Below are 24569 nucleotides of genomic sequence, written 5' to 3'. Positions count from 1 at the left end.
TATAAATGAGATCACCAGTTTGGGCTTAGTAAACCCGAAGTCATGTTTCAGCTTTAAACACTGATCAAATGCTCATTTAAAGTATTAAACATACATGGTTGAAAGACACCATCTCTCTTTCTTTATGAAACTTCAGATGGTAAAAAAACAAGCAGTCTTGTATAAAGGAAAGAAAACCAAAGAAATTAATTTCAGCATAAAAGCTCTAAGAATACAAGTGTAATCACACAAAGGGAAAGAACGTACATGTTCTCATAAACCCAATCCGTTGTTTCACGATATGAATTACAAGAAGCCCATGTTAGAGATACTATTTTATATAATTATGTCACAGCTACAGATACAATGCTGTGGCAAAAGAAGGTAACAGGAAACCCTCTCTTCTCACCCATAGCTCAAGCGAGAATCTGGGGGGCGCATGCTGGTCTGACGCCGTGGAATCCCAATCTCACAAGCGTTGACTCTAGCAGCAAAGCGGAGAGAACAGAGTGATTCCCCAACTGAAGTTGGATCAGGAGATATGTTGACAAACATCAACGTCTTTGAGTCACCACCAAGGCAAGGCTGAAAACATCAAAAAGAAGATGTCCAACAATCCAAAAGCAAACAAGTTCATTTAAGCCCAATGTATGACCCAAATATCTAATATATAAAATTTATCCCCAAAATGTTTGCAAAAGAATGTATCAAATTGTTGACTGAAAAAAAAAAAAAAAAAAGTATCATAAGGGTTTGAAGTATTTTGGCCTAGTGAATCTGCAAAATGAACTCCATCAAAGATACTAACAATCTAGCATGAATATGAGCTATACATCTATGCACGCACAAGTTGCAATACATCTAGCGTCCTTGTATCAAGACACAAAAATACCTTCTAACCTAATTTGACCCATCACCGCCTTAAAACTTTTCATTATAAAAACAAACAGTAAGCAGTGTCTTAATTTTTCACATAGAAACCTTAAAATTCAAGAAAAATGACATGAGCTTTTAGTTTTCTGTATCTTCCATCAAGAACAACAAAACCCAAATTGTCTTCCTCACACTTCCTTAATTCGAATCCAACATTATGATAGGCAGAAATAGACATAGTGGTTAAAGTGGTCTGAAAACTTTTTACCTGTAGAAGGTATGTGAGCTTTGAATTTCTGAATGGTACATGATCCTCCTTCTTTGCCAATGCAAATATAACATCACTCAAGGACGATAAACTTTTATTAATTGCCTGATAATAGTTGCACAAGAATCAGTGTGAAATTTTTGCAATGAAGTGAAAAATAAACAAACAAAGATCAAAAGGTCAAGTGTCTAAAATAGGTATACCTGAGTTTCCCTTAGCCGGTCCCCAGTTGACCCACTTTTGGACAATCGTTCACTGCCAGCAAGGTCGATGAGGTTTAATATGCCTTGTACTTGTTGTTCAGTGCTCTAGAAAGTCAAGGAAATGTCAGTAACATTAAACATTTTTTTTTGCTAAATAAGGAGAAAAAAACAATTGAAAGAATTGCACGATGAACACTATTAATACCTCATTAACCCCAGATATCCGTAGAGTGAAGACAAAATGGCTTCTTGATGACTGCTCATTCATTTGTGTCTTACCTACAGACCTTTAAAGAAAATAACAGCTACTACATTTAAACATGGAACATATAAACATCATAATAAGAAACTACATCCTTTAAATTGTTGAAATAAATGACCAATACAAACAAAAGAACATTTTCCTTGTAACTTACCTGCTTTGCGCAGCCTGGTGCAGAAGAGAGGAAACCTCTTTAATACTGCAGACATCTACTATGGTGAGATCAGAAACATGTGTATTCCCATTCATATCATGTTTAATTGTGTATTGCTTTCCAGCCCCACCATTGTCTAAAATACTCCCTCGATTTGTTGATAACAAATCGCGAATTGTTTCGTTATATATTTCCAACATAGATGCCTACAAATTTTTAAAAGAAAAAAAAAAAAAAAAAAAAAAAGGTAACCTGCATTAATATATCTACACCATATGCATGCCTTTATTTAATCAAATGTACAGAAAAATATTCAACTGTAAAAGTTAAATGGGTAACCTGCATCTTGTACTTCCAGCCCTGGGATGCTAGGGATTGGCTACTTTGGAATATCTGTTCCAAAGAACGAGGTATGAGTCCTTTCTGCTCTGGAGTTTCTGGCCTACCCATCATGGTATATGTTTTTCCAGAACCTGTCTGACCATAGGCAAAAATACAAACCTGCCAAAAAAACAAGACAAATCATATCCACCCATATATTGTACACAAAGAAATGTTTTTGTCTTAGGGTGGGTTAGTGCCTTAGTGAAGTTAATAGAGGTGAAGGCGGGTCAATGGGTTTTGAGCCCTGGTTGTGGTTTCAACATTCCACAAGCCTAACAAACTTCGCTAAGATGGCACCTTCATACTTAAAGAACTGTTATAACATCTTTATTTACAAATTTAGATGATTATTACAATTTTCAGAAAGAAAAAGCATAAAATGTAATTTACATTTCTGCTTGCAGTCAAATTATTCTAAATAGAAGTGAACCCTGGATTCTCATTGGCTGAATAAGGTAATAGCAAAGAACACATTGCAGCATAGTCACATTACAGAGACTGTAGATCCACTATTATTATTTTTAATGAAGATCCACGATATAAATGACCACCCCCCCCCCCCCCCCCCCCCCCACCCACACTCAACTAGATGATTCGTCCAAAGATGCTACCATATTACCTACCAATTTATGTAAGAACATTTTCGATAAAGGTCTTAAAAAGTCACTTTGTTCAGTGTATAATTCATAGTTATAAGCATTACAGATACCAAAAATAATAATAATAATAGAGTGCCTGTTACATCTAAAATCACCCTTTAAATGTCAATTATCCTAGTTTAATGGCTGTGAGAATTTATCAGAAGTAACAGGACAGCTAAATAAGGAAGAAGAAGAATTAAAAGAAAAACAAGCTGCATGCATACGCCAGGCATTTTATTCTAATTTTTTGCCAGATGAATATAATGAGTAAAATGTAAGGGAACACACCTTATACCCATCAAGGGCACTCTGAACCAGCTGCGAGATTTCCACAAAAACATCTTGTTGTGAAGAATCATGTGTGAATACTTGATCAAATGTAAATTGATGCTTTTGTCCTGCAAGCAATGGAATAGTGTATGTGTATCTCATATTCTAATTATGATGAGACCAAAATAAACCACAACACAAGCAATACATGTTTTATGAAGATTTCATGAAACTTAACTACATTTGCTTATACTGGAGAATACCAGATATATCAGAATAAAGATTACCACTTTGTAACAAGTCAATGCCTTGCCCAAGAGATTCTGTTGAAGTAGGATAACCGATAACTGGGGTTTCTTTGCCACCACCATCGTCAGGTAATAAGGGCCGCACTCTGCAGAACACACGGATGTTGCCTTTAAGCTCCTGCAATTTAGATATAGTTTAGTGCCACAGAAATTTATTAGACCACCAGCACCAACTGCAAGCATAAAAGCGCTACCAGTATTGTATTATGCAGCTTTTTACGCAGCTTATCTCCCTCAATGATTTGGACCTCTGCATCTGCTAGTCGATTTTGTAAGTCTTGGATGATTCTCTTCTGCCCTTGAAATTCTGTCATTGTCTCCATAGTGGTTAAATCAGCCACCTGAAAAAAGTGAGCACGCATCAACTTCAATCAGCACTATTATATAGTAAGTTATGCACCAATATCCACACAGGAAAAATGGTTATGCAGCACCTACATCCATGATATATATAGGGTCCCTTTTGGCAGCCAACGTTGAGAGACCAAATTTGTCCTATGTTGGTTAGAAGTTTCTGAATGGGCTGATTTTTTTAGGATGATCTCCTCGCCATAGAGATCATCCTCACAAAAAATTAGCACATTCCGAAACTTCTAACCCATATAGGACAACAATGTTGGACATATATATAATCTATTGCACATATATTCAACAAACAAATCCATTACACATATTATTCAATTAACAATACATTTCCTAAATGTGGGCATTACCTTTAATTTTTCGTTTGCAGCCGCCAACTGGTTCTGCAATAGCTGTAACTGCTCCCTCTGAGAAGAACATGTCTCCTGCCAAAGTAAGCAAAATCTCATAAACTCACCAATTCAAGAAAATTTTAAGGAGGGGGAGGGGGGGTGGGGGGGTGATTTAAGTTACCAACAAACCTCGAGAGCATTAGCTTTCACTGTAAGGTTATCCACCTCAGCAAAGGATTTCCCAGCACTTTCTTTGTACTTTGCTACTTCTGCTGTTAAATTCTGCACGAGTGATTGGTTACAATCTCGATCATCTCTTATTTGTTGAATCTCGACCCTTAGACATCCCACTTCATTTATTAATCCTTCCTTCTGCTTGGAAGCTTCATCCCGAGAAGCCTAAGAAAATAACACCATGCAGCTAAAAAGATGTCAGTTATGGAATATGAGAAGATAAGATTAAAAAAATAGCCTACAGGCTACAACTAAAATGTGCACTATTAAAAAAAAAAAAATTACCAAAAAAATAAAGTTTAGTCGTATATTTGCTACAACTATTTAGATTGGAAAGGATAGAACCCAAAAGGAAGATAAATGCTAACCAATCTCTTACTATAGGTGAGAAAATCACCGAAAGCACCACACTAGAGTCAATGATGAAGTATTGGAAATTAACACAGGTGTTTCACCCTTTAATTAGAATCTATGTATCATAGTACTACAGTGTGTTGAAATTGTCACACGTCTTAAGGTGAGCCATGAGTAGTATGTAGGTATCCACGTTAAAGGAGAAACTTTGATGACCTTCAATAATATGTTACAGTGCAAGTAGGTCTACCCATAAGTAATCTTAACACAATCAATAATGGAGAAGTTTCTAAAAAGTCTTGCATGTGGAAGAACTTTGTCTTCTCTACAGGAAGGACTACTCTTATAAATCATAATGATGAAATCATCGGCAAATTTAAGAAGAGAATCTACAGAACTTCTCCCAATGTTGAATCAAGATTATACGTAAAGAATCAAGTAAAAGGGTAAAATGAAAAGGGATGAGACAGTCAACTTGAGGACTAAAGAAGCCTTTAAAGGGTCCACTATTTTGGAAGAAAGACAATAAGAAAAAGGTTTTTAAAAAAATTAGTCAAAAACTTGTGTCCCCTAAACCACCCTTTTATCATGATATTGATATTTTTTAACACAAATAATTGATACTAAAGGCTATCATTGGTGAGAAGGACCAGCATAAACTGCGTCATTTTAGGGCCTTTAGCAACGATGCATGTTACGCCTACCTTGTGGTGTACTATCCCACTGTTAAAGACACAATAGAAAGTTAGTAACCAAAACCCCCACTGACCTACCATTCTCTGCAACCACCATCATCAGCATACCACCATACTCACCCCTTAATCTCTAGGAGTAAAAAGACACAAAGGGGGAACCATTTACCCATCTATGTCTGGAAACACTGGTCATCCTAAGCAATCTCCTTATCCTACATTCATCCAAAACCTACGCACCTATCAACTCTACCCTAATTAGGGTATCTCAAGTACTCAACCTCTGACAATGAGGCAATCACTCACCAAACAATCTATCTTGTCTTTCACCCATGTGAGTTCGACAATCCATCCATTTTTATGTTCTAGTTTCATCTCTACAATTCCAACTGTTCAATATATAATCGATATCGGGGACTTGGAGATACAAAAATCTAATGCAGGATTCTTGATATAAAAAATTTATAGAAGGAAAGTATGGAAAAACAGTAAATGAATTAAAACAGAGATATACTCGGTATGAAGATAATTCATCCTGCAACAAATTATATCGCCCCCTTAAGGTGCTGAGATTCTCCACAATTACAGCTTTCTCTTGCTCCAGACGCTCAAGGTTCTTTTTATATGTCTCACAGTCCATCTGAAGTCTGCTGTTGTATTGCTGTAAACTAGTGTTATACTCCTGTGAATTCCTGTATGTAGCATTAAGAGACTCTATCTGCAGAATACAGAAGAATTTTTTAATAAACAGAAGAATAAACAATTAAACAACAGGAATTGCATATTTAATGTTACCCTTTGATTGGCGCTTTTCAGTTCTTGCTGAGCTCTTCCAAGCTCTACTGCCAAAGAAGCTAGATTTCCCTCAACAGCAACTCTAGCTTCTTTCTCACTTTTATAGGAGTCAATTGCAGTCTGATTTTCATAGTCGGAGAAGAAACAATTTAGAAGCACTAACAATCAAATAAATTGAGAAATGAAATTCAATAATTTTCAACTATAAAAAGAAAAGCTTGAGACTGTCTATCTTACCAACTTTTCAGATTCAACCTTTGCAAGTTTCTCTTCTAAACAAGCACATTTTTTCCTCAACTCCACAATTACCATGTCCATATCGTCTATTTTGCGTTTCGTTTGCACCTCTAATCAAGTAGAAACAAAACAAGCAGATCAATTTAACACCAATGGATTTCTTTCAAAATCCTGCCTTGACCCTATTTCCTACAAGAAAGACGAAATTATAAATTACAAGTTCCAAAAATACCTATTTCAGTGCATTTTCTCTCAGAAGATTCCAACAAATTTCGAAGCTTTTCCTGTTCAAGGAGATAGCTTCCTTCAAGTTCTTGAAACCATTTGATGCAGAGCCTCAGTTTCTTTATATACTCTGTCATCTGCTCAGATTTTCCCTGCAAAGATGAAAAACATAAAAAATTAAACCAATTATAAGATACAAAACCAAATTAAACAAAATTAGGGTTCTGACGTAGATAAACCTTGTAATCGAACTTGTTCTTCCCCTTCATCTTTTCGTTCAAGAGGGCTTCAACTTCCTCCTTCGTAAACTCGATCCCACCACACTCAGAGCTACCATTATTAGAAGAATCTCCTCTCATGGAGAGATCTTGACCAACATTCATCACTGAAAATGCCTGACGTGTACGGCCAGGATTCGCTTGTCCAACCATCTTCCCACCTCCGATTTTTCGACGCTTATCTAAAGGAATATCATCAATACCTTCTTTCTTCTGCAAAATCAACAAGAATCAAACAAAATCTTTCCCCAAAAAATTTGAAAAAAATAAAATAAAGATTGAAAATCTCAAAACCCTAATCCTAGAAGAAAGAGTATAAAAGGGAGACCTTACATTTGATGGACTTCGAGAAGGATTGTTGGTGCTTGTAGGGGGCTTATTCTGATTTCTAGAAGACATTTGAAGAACAGAGAGTGAGATATAGGGATTTAGAGATGGAATTACAGATGTGGGTCCATGAATTGCAATTGAAGTAATCAGAAGAAGAGAGAGACGATCGAGAAGAAGAATCTAACAAAGAAATTTAATTTAAAAGTCTCTTTCTCTCTCTCTCTCTCTCTATCTATCTCTGTTTCTGAACTTTTGGGGGTTTTTTTTCCGTAAATCCGAGTTTAACTGTGTTAGGGTTCGTGGAGGAACAAAGGTGGGTGGACGGGGGGATGAGCGGATTTTGAATTTTTTTGAAATGGGATCTGGCGGTACTAGCGAGATTCGTTAATGATGTTTCGTGACTATAATGCCCCTGCCTTATGCTTATATTTACGAACTTCCATGGTATTTTAAATTCTATGAAGGAGAGAACCATACATTATGAGTTTATGACATTAAGTAAATTACATTTTGACCCCTTGTAATTTGGTATAATTTCATGTTGACCCGTAATATTTTAAAATGTGAAATGTGTAATGATTTTCTAACGCCCGTCATAGAATAGTAAATCATTTGCATTGAGATACGCATAATCATACATCTTCTTCTTTTGTATCCCGAGGCAAACAATTAATGATTCTATGATAGGGGTGTTTGTTAGAGGAGTTCATATTATCACTACGTGCACTTACTGTTAAAATCTAACACTAGCCTAATTGAAAAAGTCCAAACTTTTTACTCAAGCCCAATTTCTAGAATCTTCCTAAAGAAAACTCTAGATGTTCTTTTTAGATAAGAGAAACGTAAAAAATTCTAGAATAATAAATATTTTGGTGAAAAATTTTAGACTAATAGATAATTTTTTAGAAAATTCTAGATGACAAAATTATAACCATTAGATAAAAAATGTATTGGCACAATCTTAACTATTAATTAAGGAAGTGTTACTAGTATAAATAGATGTGAGTTCTCTCATTTTGTAATCAAGTAGTAAGAAAGCAAGTTGTGAGAAACAAGTTGAGAGGTTGTAAAAAGTGTAAGTGTTTGTAAAAATTGTGTTTTTCATAATAGAGTGTTATTTTTTTCTTCAACTTATGAGTGGTATTTTTATTAAGGGTATAATACAAGTAATTTGTTTACTTGTTTATATCTAATATTTGTGCATTTAGAGTTGAGTATTCTAAATTTTTTCTCAACACTTACCTCTCCATAGGGATGCAACTTGGTCATATTCAAATCAAGGATTGAACCAAACCAATAAAGCTATTGGTTAGGTTCAGCTTAGAACCAACAAGTTGTGATTTGATTTCGAATTAAGAAAATGGAAAATCAATCAATATGGTTCAATTCTCAAATCAAGCTTCTATAGAACCAAACCAAACTATTTATCCTTATGTAATAAATATATATCTTTCTTCTCTACTTTAATACCTTCTTGCCATATATATATAGGGTCGGGTTCCTGCAACACACATTGCGACATACATATAGACAACGTGTTTGTCTTATATGGGTAAAAATGTTTGGAATGAGCTGATTTTTTGTGAGGATGATCTCTGTGATGAGGGGATCATCCTGGCAAAAAATCATCCCATTCCAAAACTTGTAACCCCATCAAAATTGATTTACAAAAATTGGACGGTCTATAATTTTTCAATAAAAATTGGATGGTCTAGAAGTTTTGGAATGAGCTGATTTTTGGCAAGGATGATCTCCTCACCGCAGAGATCATCCTCACAAAAAATCAGCCCATTCCAAACATTTTTACCCATATAAGACAAAACACGTTGTCTATATGTGTGTTGAAATGGTTGTCGTTTGAACCTGATCCATATATATATATATATATATATTTTAATGGTAAAATTAAGGGTAGGTATCCGGTCATGTTGAGGTTAGCGTATTATGAAAATCTACTAAACCCAAATCCGACCCATTTAATAATCGTGCAAAAACTTAAATCCAAATCCAACTCATTTATAAATAAGTATAATTGGCCCGACCCATATATAACATCTTTAATAAAATTCTAATACTTATTACAAAAAATAAGTTCTATTTCCACCATCAAAAATAAAAATATCATTACTAAAAATAAAATCACATAAGCATAAACCAATGTCTACCAAGATAAATTAAGTATCACAATATATAAACTAAGTTTTTCAAAAAAAAAAAACAAAAGTATCACAACCAATTAAAGGGACAAGAAATAAATAATAAGGAAAGTATTTTTTTTTCTTTCTCAAACAAGAAGTTTAATCATTAATTATTTAAAAAAATCTTAAAACATCATCAATATTTTATAGAGTTTGAAAAAAAAAAAAACGTATTATGAAAAAGCTATAGGAAACTCTAGCAAAAAAATGGGTAATTTAAAAAATTTATTAGATAATTTTTATATATTTAAAACTACACTTTGATGACAAAATAATTAAATGTGTCAAAATAAGTTAAGCGGATTGATGCCCTCAACCAGGACCTAACCCATTTAATTATCGTGTTAGATGGGTTGACACTATTATGACCCAAACTTACTAATTTTGCATCGTTTTCGAGTCGTGTTCATGGGTCGTGATAAAATCATCACCCTTAGGTAAAATAGAATATTATAGTAATTAGAAAATAAATATAACAAAAAAAAAATATTGAATAATTCGAAATTATTCGACCTAAATCAAGTAATTTTGTCAGGTCAAATCTGGATACAAGTTGAGTGAAAGCAAAATGATTTAGATATTGTTTTAGTTAATAGCATCTATGTCAGACTTGGATCCAAAACCATATTAAGAATTCAGATTTAAATATGGATTACTCAGATCCTACTTGAACCCAACCATTTTAAGCCCTATTTTTAGTATCTCACTTGGCTACTCTACTTTTTGAAACTTCACTCTAAGCAAAGTGGAAAGGAGGAATAGAATTTGTTTTGCTGGCACTAAATTTTTTAGATAAGCCTTTTTGTTATTGGTGGGATTATAATTTTATTTGTATGATTACGTTCCATGGTTGTGCTATGAATAACTAATTGCAAATCGTCATTTTAGCACAAGAAACATATTCCAAAATCCTAACAAATAGATTCTATATTTATTTTTTTGTTGATTTTTGATTTTAAATATTGGAGAATCCCATCTATAATCTGCATCAAATGTACTGTTGGATTCTAAAATCAGATCATGCAAAAAAAAAAAAAAATGGAGCCTAGAATCCAAACCAAATGGCTCCTTATTGTTTAAATTCACACTGAAAACTATTGGAATTTGTCAGTTTTATGGTTTGATGCCATTAAAATATAGTGTTGATATAAAATAAAATCTTGGGACCATTTGTAACACTGTATGCGATGATGATTTCAAGTCGGACTTTTTCTAATACCAAGTGCTCCGGTCGAACTACGAAATATATAGTCTTGGAACTAAGATAATCAATTTAATTTTTATTCAAATATCAATTAATCGGATACCCATTGACATCCCTAGTACCTCTATAATATGCTTAGTCGTCTCTACTTAAATAATCTCTTATACCTGTTCAAACTCCTTAACCCGACCAGCACGTATCATGCCCAAGACTCAATTATACAATAAATTTTCTTTATCATAATCTTCACAACTCTAATTTTATTTAACTTACTACAATTCTACGAATTTCCAACTCTATTTATAAGTTTGTGACCTATGACCATTGTTTTAATTTGAACAGGTCTTCTTGATCCCAAAGTCCACGCCTAGATAGTCAATTTTCTGACTTTCCCAGGTGACATACTCAAAACACTCTCTTGATGTGGTATGTGCTAGAATCATAGATCTTTTTGTCTCGGGATACACAATTGTACATATTTATGGGGATGTACATGTGTGTATCCCAAGGCAAAAAATATATGCTTCTAACACATGTCACGTTAGGAGAGTATTTTGAGTATGTCACTTGGAAAATCAAATTATCACAACTCAAAATAATAAGAGTGGTGATTTTTTAATGACCCCTTTGACACATGCCACTATACACCCTCTGATATGACATGAGTTAGAACCATAGATTTTTCCCTTGGGATACACAATTGTACATCTTCATAATATATGTAAAGTTGTGTATCCTAAGAAAAATAATTTATGATTCTAACATATGCCACATGAGAGGGTGTGCATCCGAGGGAGGTGGCAAAACATCATTATTCAGATAATAAAATAAGAGAGATTTACCCAACTGTTGCATTTTTGTTACTTTATAATTTTTGTTACCCAGCAAACGTTACTTTATCAAGTTTGTAATCCAGCAAACCTCGTAACAGTGATCCACTTCATAAAATTCAGAATAATTTGTTACTTAACATATCTTGAAGTGGATCCTAATTACTCCAATTTTTTATATAAAGAAATATGATCTGATTTCACAAGTTTTTAAATAACAAAATTCTAAGAACTTACAAAAAAAAAAAAAAAAAAAAATCCAAAAATAGAAAATTGACGTAGATAGGTCTGTTCCGTAAATCTCTCATAAAATAGACCAGTTTTAAGGGCCAAAAGTTGGCGCAGATAAAGACAAAGCGAGATACTGGATTCCAAAATCATATCTGTGGCAGGAATTTGTAATTCAATGGAAAATCATGGGTATTTTTTATAACCTGGGACCAAGCAATTTATTATAACATCAACGCTCCTTTCTGACGAGGCGAGAGATGGACAAAATTGTCATTTTGTCTTCACCGTCAAAACTGCTTAGCCTTTTTACCAAACCCTCGTCAAATAAAATCCTCTCAGCTTTAGCTTCTTTTTGACACATCGTTTTGCTTGCTTGACGGGGTAACAAAGAAAAAAGAGTTTGAAAGTTTCACTCTCACATGATTTAATGGTCGTTGATACTTCCATTCGTTTGGTGCCCAGCCACATCATATGGTCTGAATTTTGTGGATCCAAACCACAAAATCCTTTTATCTCAATCTTAATATGCCACGTGGAATAATTATTTTTGTCGGATTTATAAGTAATATAATATGCCAATAAACCAACGACATATAAAACAAAAAGTCAATTACAACGCCAATTAGAATAAATATGCAATTTGAAAGTCTTATAAGAACAATAAGTAAATCCAAAATAACATGAATAGAGATAAAATATAAAAGAATTGAAGTCATTTACAAGCATTATTGCAATAACATAAGAAGTGGTTCTGAATAGATTTGAATGGACTTATAATTCATTTATCGAAACCCAAATGTTTGAGATTCGAATTTTATGATATTGATGATGATGATAATGATAATAATTGTCATGTTTGTGCATTTTCTTTGGAGGTATCTTTGTGTTGGCATAAGAACAAATATATAAGCTATGTTTGGTAACACTTTTGAAATCTAAAGTCTCAAGTCTGGAAATGTCTGAAGTTTAAAAACTAGAAAATCAGATGTTAGAAATTTCATCCAGCGTCGCCCAAATCATTGGTTCAAAACTTTAGAATTTTGATTCTAAAATTAGAAATCTAAAACAAAACAAAAGGAAATAAAACTTTTGAAGTATGAATTTTAAAGGTGAACCACCTACATTTAGATTTCAGAAATGTTACCAAACACACACATACTGAATTTCGTAACTTTTGTTCAAATGGTACTTTCATCTTTACATGGACAACGAATTAATAGTCAACTTGTTTTAGGTTATTTTTAAAGGATTTTCAATTTTTCTGAGAGGAAGTGAGATTGTAATCGTGGTCGTCAAAGAAAAAGTTCAAAGATCCCATCATCGCCCCTAGATGTAGGAAATCTTGCCGAACCACATAAATTTTGTGATATTCTTTCTTTACTTTTGATTTGTAATTTACATTGATTCTCATTGTCAATTCTCACACACGATTTCTTATCATGGAATCTAGGCATATTTTAGATTCTTAAAAGATAATGGTTACTAACCAACCACCAATCAAGCTTATTTTGGTGTGTAGGTAACATGAAGGGACTATCAAGCTTGAGTTTCACTTGTATGGGTCTTTTTCTCCTACCTTTTTAGAGTATTCCCCCTCAAGAATGCCTACTGAAAGATCAAAGACAGCTTGAAAGAGAGAGTGGATGTCACATTCTCTCACCTTTAAACTTGGTTTGATTCCAAAACATGTTTCAATCTCACTGTCATTTAAAACACATTAGAATGTGTGGAGAGATTTCCCAATATAAGCTTTGTACCTAATGAAATAAAGACTACTCATCTCTTTTTTGACACTATTGATGTGTAAGTATGGATTTTAACTCTCTTAGGTGAATGTTATTTAATCGATCAATTATCGACAACCTACGTTGATGAAGACTTGTAGATTATGATGGTGTGCACAAAGAGAAATAATGAATTTAGCACGATTTGTGGGGTAGTTAACGATGTTTAGTCAGTAGAGTATCTGACTGACATGTGGAGCTCAGAGGGTGATGTGAAGGGTACTATGTCGCTTGTATTTGTCCCCAAGAAAGTGCTGGGAAGGAATTGTCTTGGCTCATGTGGCAAGTAACGGAGTAGTTTTTAAAAAGTCTGTGTGAAGTCTTGAAAGCATTTTATTATGTAAGGAAGGTTATTAAATTTAATACTTTAAGAGATCCATTCTTTTATTTAAGAGATTCAATTTTATTAATGTTAAATGTTGCAACAATCAAAAGAGACTACTAAGTTAAAATGGAGGGAAAAAAAAAAAAAAAAACTATTGATTATTGATGGGATTACAAGAACCCTAATAGGGTTTATAAACCTGACATGCATTGGACTAATAATAAACATATGAGTCGTGATAATCTGACGCCCCCACCCCCTCTGACATACACCCCCAATCACAGAGCCGTAGTTCATTTTCCTTGGGATACACAGGAAAAAGAGTTATGATTCTGCGTATCCCGAGACAAATGATCTACAGTTCTATGATGGGGGCGTCAAAAAATCATTATTCTAAACATATCGATGCACTCTATTCAAATAAAATGATTTTTTTATTTCCTAAAAATACCCTATAATGCATTTAATGTGATGAGAAATATGAATAAAATTCCTGAAAATAACACACCAATTTTTTATTTATTTATTTATTGTTTGATCTTTTGCTTTATATATTTGTCTTTTGCAGCATGAAGAACAAGAGTATTAGATCTATTGTAGATGATGTGAGATGGATAAAAGTCTAACTTAGTTCTCACTTAATCAAGGCATCATGCTTTAACCATTTGTATCTTCTTTAATAAAGAAAAAGCTTTTAAGAATTGGTCACAACTCTCAAGCTCTTGCTTTGCTCCATGACAAGTGGAGTAGCCCAGTTTGAAGCCTTGGATAATTCAAATCAATTCAAGTCTTGTTGGAGCCCACACAGAAATCATATTGGACAATTTTTATGACACAATGAATTGTTCATACCATAGAGACCAACCTCACAAAAAACTCATTCACCACAACAATCCAAGAGTTAATGAATAGTTGACTCGAGATTGAAATATTCTGACCATTGAATTAAACTATAGCTTCAAGTCAAATCTCATGTCGGGGTAGACGTATTGAACTAAAAACAAAGTATTTTGGATTGGACAGAAGAGAATTTGGAAGTACTTCGTGAAAGTTGACAAGATGATGGTCCAATATGTTGTATACAAACTCAGGTTTGGTTTGTCTTGAGTTGAGCTGTCGAAAGTTTCAGTTGGGCTTGGGTTCACCTCCAACCTGATATGATGTCACTCGGGCTAACACCTCAATATGTATGAGAAAAAGGCAAGAGTGCTTGTTAAAGGTGATATCTTCAGTCAGAATAGGAGATCCCCAATCTCAAACAATTATGCCAACTTGTAATGAAGGCTATTGATATTGCTTCTCTTAATAATTATTGATTGTGTTATTATGAGTAGGTCTTTTACTATTACAAATAGGAATCAAAATTTTGTTTTGTTTTGAAATGTTCTAGTGGAACATTTTAATTTTTGCCGAGACCAGAAAGAAACATTAAATGTTTCAGTTTTCTCCTGGCAAGGATACTGCCTCAAAACAAGAATTTGAACCTGATAGCAAGTGTTCATATTCAACATTACTATCTCAATTTGCTTTCTTTTGAGCTTTCCTCTCATTCTTTTTAAAACCTTCACAACTAGTACACTCCTTTCAATTGGGACAATAATCAACCTTTATTGGTGAACAAACCATCTCAATCGATTTTTTCTTAGTGTACAGCATATTGGTAGTAGAAAAATAAAATTGTCATAACATTTCAAATATGAAAGAAAAATCACACAATAAACTACACAACATAATAAGAAATCCATGTATCCTTCTCAACATAACAAAAATTGTTCCTAGTAGCGGCAATCTCTCTCTCTCTCTAGATGGGGCAGGGTGGGACATCAAGGGTGGTTCCAGCTTGAATTTGGCCCCATCCTATAAGTCGCCAATGCTTCTCAACCCGTTGGCTGAGGGCAACCTTCTCCCCTTTGCTAGTGCACGCGGGTGACGTGAGTTGCAGCTTAGGAAGATCATTCTTCACAGCAATAACTCGAGCACCTGTTGCCATAGACCCAATGTTCAACATCAGGATCTCACCTTTAGCCAGCTTTGAGACGTTTCCTTGCCTCTCTGTACCCTTGGTTCTGACTCCAAGAAGCTGTCAAAGGAAAAAGTTCACCTGAAAAAGTTGGAGAGCAAGAACAAAGTCATTCATCATTACTCATATTTTACAAGGCACACGCAGAATAACATAATGATCTCAGTGAAATAGATGGAACAACAATCTTTTGCTTCTTGGATTCACTGTTTTCGACATTTTGTCCAACTCGCCCTAATTAATAATGGGAAACATGGATAAGATAATTTATTTGAAGAAACAACTGCTATTAATACAGTTAGACGACGAACCCTAATATATTTACAACTACACGCGGAGTCAAGGTGCAGAATCAAGGAGTCAGGACAAAGCTCAATCTACTTGGATGTTGACCAAACCATTTATTTCAGCCTTTGTGCAGTAAAAGAAAACTAGATTCAAGTACAAACCAAATGGTCTAGCAAAGAATATACAAGTTGTTTATGCCTTCAACCTATCCAGTTGCTTTTGGACAAAAACAGTAGTTTCGATGGGGACCTAACTGTTAGCACATCAACAGATTCATCACATTCCGTGATGTTCCACACATGAGAAGATACAGATGCAGAATAGTAAAACTAATTTTGCAGGTTCAGCTTCTTACCTTGAGTTCAACAAAAACTTCCGGGAGTGACCCAACCTCCCCAAGAACTTGACCCACCAACCTATCAGCGTGTGTTAAAGTGGGGTTCATGGTGGTGCCAACCTCAATGAGACCTATCAGCACATGTTAAAGTGGGGTTCATGTTTAATTGTGTATTGCTTTCCAGCCCCACCATTGTCTAAAATACTCCCTCGATTTGTTGATAACAAATCGCGAATTGTTTCGTTATATATTTCCAACATAGATGCCTACAAATTTTTAAAAGAAAAAAAGGTAACCTGCATTAATATATCTACACCATAGGCATGCATTTATTTAATCAAATGTACAGAAAAAGATTCAACTGTAAATATTAAATGGGTAACCCGCATCTTGTACTTCCAGCCCTGGGATGCTAGGGATTGGCTACTTTGGAATATCTGTTCAAAGAACGAGGTATGAGTCCTTTCTTCTCTGGAGTTTCTGGCCTACCCATCATGGTATGTGTTTTTCCTGAACCTGTCTGTCCATAAGCCAAAATACAAACCTGCCAAAAAACCAAGACAAATCATATCCATCCATATATTGTACAAAAAGAAATGTTTTTGTTTTTTTGCTAGGCAAGCAAGGGTTAGGGTGGGTTAGTGCCTTGGTGAAGTTAAAAGAAGTTAAATGGGTTTTGATGGTCATGGTATCAACATTCCACAAGCCTAACCAACTTCGGTAAGATGGAATCTCCGTACATAAAGAAATGTTATAACATCTTTATTTACAAATTTAGATCATTTTTACAAACCATTTCAGAAAGAAAGAGCATAGAACCCTGGATTCTCATTGGCTGAATAAAGTAATAGCAAAGAACCCATTGCAACATAGTCACATTACTGTAACTGTAGATCCACGATATTAATGAACCCCCCCCTGAGCCCCCCACAACACACTCAACTAGATGATTCGTTCAAACATGCTACGATATCACCTACCAATTTATGTAAGAACATTTTCAATAAAGGTCTTAAAAAGTCTTAGAAGTCACTTTGTTCGGTGTATAATTCATATTTATATGCATTACTGATACCAAAAATAAATAAAAATAGAGTGCCTGTTGCATCTAAAATCACCCTTTAAATGCCAATTACCCTAGTTTAATGGGTGTGAAAATTTATCCGAAGTAGCAAGACAACTAAATAAGGAAGAAAAAGAATTTTAAAAAAAATAAGCTGCATGGATACACCAGGCATTTTATTCTCATTTTTTGCCAGCTAAAAATAATGAGTAATATGTAAGGGAACACACCTTATACCATCAAGGGCACTCTGAACCAGTTGCGAGATTTCCACAAAAACATCTTGTTGTGAAGAATCATGCATGAATACTTGATCAAATGTAAATTGATGCTTTTGTCCTGGTAGCAATGGAATAGTGTATGAGTAGCTCATATTCTAATTATGATGAGACCAAAATAAACCACAACACAATCAATTCAAGTTTTATGAAGATTTCATGAAACTTAACAACAATTGCTTATACTGGAGAATACCAGATATATCAGAATAAAGATTACCACTTTGTAACAAGTCAATGCATTGCCCAAGAGATTCTGTTGAAGTAGGATAACCGACAACTGGGGTTTCTTTGCCACCACCATCGTCAGGTAATAAGGGCCGCACTCTGCAGAACACACGGATGTTGCCTTTAAGCTCCTGCAATTTAGATATAGTTTAGTGCCACAGAAATTTATTAGACCACCAGCACCAACTGCAAGCATAAAAGCGCTACCAGTATTGTATTATGCAGCTTTTTACGCAGCTTATCTCCCTCAATGATTTGGACCTCTGCATCTGCTAGTCGATTTTGTAAGTCTTGGATGATTCTCTTCTGCCCTTGAAATTCTGTCATTGCCTCCATAGTGGTTAAATCAGCCACCTAAAGAGAGTAAGCGCACATCAACTTCAATCGGCACTATTATATAGTTAGTTATGCACTAATATCCACACAAGAAAAATGGTTATGCAGCACTTAAGAACATCCATTATATATATAAAGGGTCCCGTTCGGCAGCCAACATTAGGGAGCCAACATTGAGAGACAAAAATTGTCCTATACGAGTTAGACGTTTCGGAATGGGCTGATTTTTTTTAAAATGATCCCCTCACCATAGAGAATCCTCACAAAAAATCAGCACATTCCGAAACTTCTAACCCATATAGGACAACAATGTTGGCTCCCTATTGTCGGACATACATATATAATCCATTGCACATATATTCAACTACCAAATCCATTACACGTATTATTCAATCAACAATAAATTTCCTAAATGTGGGCATTACCTTTAATTTTTCGTTTACAGCCGCAACCTGGTTCTGCAATAGCTGTAACTGCTCCCTCTAAGAAGAACATGTCTCCTGCAAAAGACAGCAAAATATCATAAATTCACCAATTCAAGAAAATTTTAAGAGGGGTTGGGGGGGGGGGGGCATTTATGTTACCGACAAACCTCAAGAGCATTTGCTTTCATTGTTAGGTTATCCACCTCAGCAAAGGATTTCCCAGCACTTTCTTTGTACTTTGCTACTTCTGCTGTTAAATTCAGCACGAGTGATTGGTTACAATCTCGATCATCTCTTATTTGTTGAATCTCGACCCTTAGACATCCCACTTCATTTATTAATCCTTCCTTCTGCTTGGAAGCTTCATCCCGAGAAGCCTAAGAAAATAACACCATGCAGCTAAAAAGATGTCAGTTATGGAATATGAGAAGATAAGATTAAAAAAATAGCCTACAGGCTACAACTAAAATGTGCACTATTAAAAAAAAAACCAAAAAAATTATGTTTAGTGGTATATTTGCTTCAACTATTTAGATTGGACAGGACAGAACCCAAAAGGAAGATAAATGCTAACCAATCTCTTACTATAAGGTGAGAAAATCCCCAAAAGCACCACACTAGAGTCAATGATGAAGTATTGGAAATTAACACAGGTGCTTCACCCTTTGATTAGAATCTATTTATCATAGAACTAAAGTGTGTCGAAATTGTCACATGTTTTAAGGTGTGCCAAAGCATGAGTAGTATGCAGGTATCCACGTTAAAGGAGAAACATTGATGGCCTTCAATAATAAGTTACAGTGCAAGTAGGTTTACCTATAAGTAATCTTAACACAATCAATCTTTAGGACCTGGTAATGGAGAAGTTTCAAAAAAGTCTTGCATGTGGAAAACCTGTCTTCTCTAAAGGAAGGACTACTCTTATAAATCATAATGATGAAATCATCGGCAAATTTAAGAAGAGAAACTACAGAACTTCTCCCAATGTTGAATCAAGATTATACATAAAGAATCAAGTAAAAGGGAAAAATGAAATGGGATGAGACAATCAACTTGAGGACTACAGAAGCCTTTAAAGGGTCCACTATTTTGGAAGAAAGACAATAAGAAAAAGGTTTTAAAAAGATTAGTCAAAAACTTGTGTCCCCTAACCAACATTATAATCCCATCTAGACCCTTTGAACCATGATATTGATATTTTTTAACACAAATAATTGATACTAATGGCTATGATTGGTGAGAAGGACCAGCATAAACTGCGTTATTTCAGGCCCTTTAGCAACGATGCATGTTACGCCTACCTTGTGGTGTACTATCCCACTGTTATAGACACAATAGAAAGTTAGTAACCAAAACCCCCACTGACCTACCATTCTCTGCAACCACCATCATCAGCATACCTTCCACACTTACCCCTTAATCTCTAGGAGTAAAAAGATACAAAGGGGGAACCATTTACCGTCTATTTCAGGAAACACTGGTCATCCTAAGCAATCTCCTTATCCTACATTCATCCAAAACCTACGCACCTATCAACTCTACCATAATTCAGGTATCTCAAGCACCCAACCTTTGAAGATGAGGCAATCACTCACCCAACAATCCATCTTGTCTTTCAACCATATGAGTTCATCCATCCCTTTTTTATGTTCTAGTTTCATCTCTACAATTCCAACAGTTCAAAATATAATCGCTATCGAGGACTTGGAGATACAGAAATCTAATGCAGGATTCTTGATATAAAAAATGTAGAGAAGTAGAGTATGGAAAAAAACAGTAAATGAATTAAAACACAGAGATATACTCGGTATGAAGATAATTCGTCCTGCAACAAATTATATCACCCCCTTAAGGTGCTGAGATTCTCCGCAATTACAGCTTTCTCCTGCTCCAGACACTCAAGGTTCTTCTTATATGTCTCACAGTCCATCCGAAGTCTTCTGCTGTATTGCTGTAAACTCGTGTTATACTCCTGTGAATTCCTGTATGTAGCATTAAGAGACTCTATCTACAGAATACGGAAGTTTTTTTTAATAAACAGAAGAATAAACGATTAAACAACAGGAATTGCATATTTAATGTTACCCTTTGATTGGCGCTTTTTAGTTCTTGCTGAGCTCTTCCAAGCTCTACTGCCAAAGAAGCTAGATTTCCCTCAACAGCAACTCTAGCTTCTTTCTCACTTTTATAGGAATCAATTGCAGTCTGATTTTCATATTAGGAGTTAGGAGAAGAAACAGTTTAGAAGCATTAACAATCAAATAAATTGAGAACTGAAATTCAATAATTTTCAACTATAAAAGGAAAAGCTTGAGACTGTCTATCTTAACAACTTTTCGGATTCAACCTTTGCAAGTTTCTCTTCTAAACAAGCACATTTTTCCTCAACTCCACAATTACCGTGTCCATATCATCTATTTTGTGTTTCGTTTGCACCTCTAATCAAGTAGAAACAAAACAAGCAGATCAATTTAACACCAATGGATTTCTTTCAAAATCCTGCCTTGACCCTATTTCCTATCAAGGAGGACGAAATTATAAATTACAAGTTCTTAAGCATTTTCTCTCGGAAGATTCCAACAAATTTCGAAGCTTTTCCTGTTCAAGGAGATTGCTTCGTTCAAGTTCTTGAAAGGCAGATTTACCAAAACATGCACAACTTTTTGTTTATTTACCAAAACGGTACATTGTTCATCATTTTCGGAATTAATATTTTTTACCAAATCGGTAAAAACAGTAAATTAAAAAAAATTCTTCTGAAAATACCCTTTTATTAATTTAGACTAAAATTATAAATTTATCCTCTTCTTTTCATTAATAGAGGTCTGTTTCATCTCTAATGGATTTTCATTGTGGAAGAGGTCGAAGACGTCAAGAGATATGCAAGTTCTCTCTCTCTCTCTCTCTATTGGGGCATTGGGGAGATTCTCTCTCTCTCTCTTTCTATATATATATATATATGGGTCAGGTTCAAGGGCCATATGAGAAAACATATAAGAAAACTTTCGACGGTTAATATAATTTTAAAATATGGGTTAGAAATTTTGGATTGAGCTGATTTTTTGTGAGGATGATCTCTATGATGGGAAGGTCATTCAAAAAAAAATCAGCCCAATCTGAAACTTCTAACCCCATTAAAAGTGATTTAGAATGTGGACCGTCGATTTTTTACCAATTTTTATCACTAATTTGTAAATCACTTTTGATGGATTTAGAAATTTCTGATTGAGCTGATTTTTTGTGAGGATGATCTTCTCATCATAGTGACCATCCTTGCAAAAATCAGCTCAATCCAAAACCTCTAACCCTTATTTTGAAAAACGAAAGTTTTCTTATATGTTTTCTCATATGGCCCTTGAACCTGATCCTATATATATATATATATATATATATATATAAGGAAATGTTCAGCACCCTAAGTTTTACCACACACTTTAACAACGTTTTTTGTCTTACATGAGTTAGAAGTTTTGGAATGGGCTGATTTTTGGTGAGGATGATCTCTATGATTAGAAGATCATCCTCCCCAAAAATCAGCCCATTCCGAAATGTTTAGCCCCATGTTTACAAGTTGAAAAATCGTGGACCATCCATTTTTTGTAAATCATTTTTGATGGGGTTAGAAGTTTTGGAATGAGCTGATTTTTGGTGAGGATGATCTCCTCACCATAGAGATCATCCTCACAAAAATCAGCCCATTCCGAAACTTCTAACCCATATAGGACAAAACGCGTTTGTTAAAGTGTGTGGTAAAACTTAGGGTGCTGAACGGGACCCATATATATATATATATATATATATATATATATATATATATATATTGGGACATTGGGGAGATACTAAAAAGCTTGCAACTTTCCCTCTCTGTGTGTTTTTTTCCGTTGTGGAGATTGTGAGAAATTTGTAAATTTTTTTATCTTTGTCTTTTTACTTTGTGGAGATTGTGAGAATAGTTTCGATATAAGTCTTCTCTATCTCTCTTTGTTGTGGAGATGGTACGGAATTTGACGAGTAAATCCAAATACATTTATGAATTTGAGAGATGGAGAAAACGAAGTTGAGAATTTCTCCTATTTTAACCGTCGATCAAGAGAGTTATTCCTACATTTTTTTTTCATTTTTTTGGATTTGAGAGGTGAAGAAGATGAAGTTCAACTATTTCTCAAATTTTTTTTGGATTTTATGTTATTGTGAGGGTTAGAAGTGTAAATGCACACTTAAAACAAAAAAGAATATTTTAGTACACAATTTAATGTTTCTACTGTTTTTACCATTTTTAGAAACAAATTATTTTTGAAAAAAGTAAATTTTACATTTTTTGGAAATATTTTGAATAGTGTATTATTTGGTAAATAATTTCTAAAAATCTACCATTTTGATAATTTATTCTTATTGGATGCAGAGCCTCAATTTCTTTATATACTTTGTCATCTGCTCAGAATTTCCCTGCAAAGATGAAAAACCTAAAAAAATTAAACCAATTATAAGATACAAAACTAAATTAAACAAAATTAGGGTTCTGACGTAGACAAACCTTGTAATCGAACTTGTTCTTCCCCTTCATCTTTTCATTCAAGAGCGCTTCAACTTCTTCCTTCGTAAACTCGATCCCACCACACTCAGAGCTACCATTATTGGAAGAATTTACTCTCATGGAGAGATCTTGACCAACATTCATCACTGAAAATGCCTGACGTGTACGGCCAGGATTCGCTTGTCCAACCATCTTCCCACCTCCGATTTTTCGACGCTTATCTAAAGGAATATCATCAACACCGTCTTTCTTCTGCAAAATCAATAACAATCAAAACCAAATCTATCCCCAAAAAATTTGAAAAAAAATAAAGACTGAAAATCTCAAAACCCACCCTAATCGTAGAAGAAAAAGTATAAAAGGGAGACCTTACATTTGATGGACTTCGAGAAGGATTGTTGATGCTTGTAGGGGATTTATTCTGATTTCTAGAAGACATTTGAAGAACAGAGAGTGAGATATAGGGATTTAGAGATGGAATTACAGATGTGGGTCCATGAATTGCAATTGAAGTAATCAGAAGAAGAGAGAGACGATCGAGAAGAAGAATCTAACAAAGAAATTTAATTTTAAAGTCTCTCTCTCTCTCTCTCTCTCTCTATCTCTGTTTCTGAACTTTTGGGGTTTTTTTTTTCTGTAAATCTGAGTTTAACTGTGTTAGGGTTCGTGGAGGAACAAACGTGGTGGGTGGACGGGGATGAGCGAGTTTTGAATTTTTTTGAAATGGGATCTGGCGGTACTAGCGAGATTCGTTAATGATATTTCATGACTATAATGCCCCTGCCTTATGTTTATATTTACGAACTTCCACGGTATTTTAAATTCTATAAGGGAGAGAACCATATATTATGAGTTTATGACATTAAGTAATTACATTTTGACCCCTCGTAATTTTTTATAATTCCATGTTGACCCGTAACATTCTGAAATGTGAAATGTGTAATGAGTTTCTAACAGGGGTCACAGAATAATAGTTCATTTGCATTGAGATACGCATAATCATACATCTTTTTCTTGTGTATCTCAAGGCAAATGATGAACGGTTCTATGATGGGGGCATTTGTTATGGGGTCATATTATCACTACTTCTCTGAAATTGCGCTTACCTCTCGTAAAGGTATATATGTATGCAACTTGGTCCAGTTTAAATCAAGAATCGAACCAAATCAATAAAGCTATTGGTTTGGTTCGGCTTAGAACAAGTTGCAATTTGGTTCCGAGTAAAGAAAATGGAAAATCGATCAATTTAGTTCGATTCTCGAATCAAACTTGCATAGAATCGAATCAAACTATTTATCTTTATGTA

General features: G+C 34.5%; 1 protein-coding gene and 2 pseudogenes across 4 annotated transcripts; all 3 read right to left on the bottom strand.

Moving 5' to 3' along the window:
• Nucleotides 1-157: 157 nt before the first annotated feature.
• LOC147390259 (kinesin-like protein KIN-14C) lies at nt 158-7529 on the bottom strand. Of its 3 annotated transcripts, none has more exons than XM_086459463.1 (17): nt 7181-7529; nt 6814-7065; nt 6582-6726; nt 6350-6459; nt 6113-6232; nt 5832-6035; nt 4227-4436; nt 4056-4130; nt 3537-3683; nt 3324-3460; nt 3053-3167; nt 2079-2240; nt 1740-1945; nt 1529-1610; nt 1324-1428; nt 1121-1225; nt 158-564 (listed from the first exon to the last, which is right to left on the bottom strand). In XM_086459463.1, exons 2-17 carry the CDS (start codon nt 7003-7005, stop codon nt 385-387), a joined length of 2295 nt encoding a protein of 764 aa, XP_086315589.1. In that variant the 5' UTR covers nt 7006-7065; nt 7181-7529; the 3' UTR covers nt 158-384. The 3 variants fall into 3 exon arrangements, with proteins under 3 accessions (XP_086315589.1, XP_086315587.1, XP_086315588.1); XM_086459461.1 differs by having other exon boundaries at nt 7186-7529; XM_086459462.1 differs by having other exon boundaries at nt 3053-3162; nt 3322-3460; nt 7186-7528.
• A 7891-nt stretch (nt 7530-15420) lies between these two features.
• LOC147390257 (kinesin-like protein KIN-14C) lies at nt 15421-23967 on the bottom strand (annotated as a pseudogene). Its single transcript, XR_015182787.1, has 14 exons — nt 23637-23967; nt 23264-23515; nt 23120-23175; nt 21276-21364; nt 21047-21167; nt 20815-20934; nt 20534-20737; nt 18897-19106; nt 18730-18804; nt 18176-18322; nt 17961-18099; nt 17693-17801; nt 16418-16943; nt 15421-15855 (listed from the first exon to the last, which is right to left on the bottom strand). The product of XR_015182787.1 is annotated as a kinesin-like protein KIN-14C (transcript).
• On the bottom strand, nt 15556-16507 carry LOC147390258 (uncharacterized; annotated as a pseudogene).
• Nucleotides 23968-24569: the final 602 nt, after the last annotated feature.

The sequence above is a fragment of the Akebia trifoliata genome, chromosome 11 (assembly GCF_017979445.1).
Source record: "Akebia trifoliata isolate Shusen 1 chromosome 11, ASM1797944v1, whole genome shotgun sequence".
NCBI classification, from domain to species: Eukaryota; Viridiplantae; Streptophyta; class Magnoliopsida; order Ranunculales; family Lardizabalaceae; genus Akebia; species Akebia trifoliata.
Note: the sequence above shows the minus strand (reverse complement) of the source record. Positions and strands in the feature narration are given on the sequence as shown.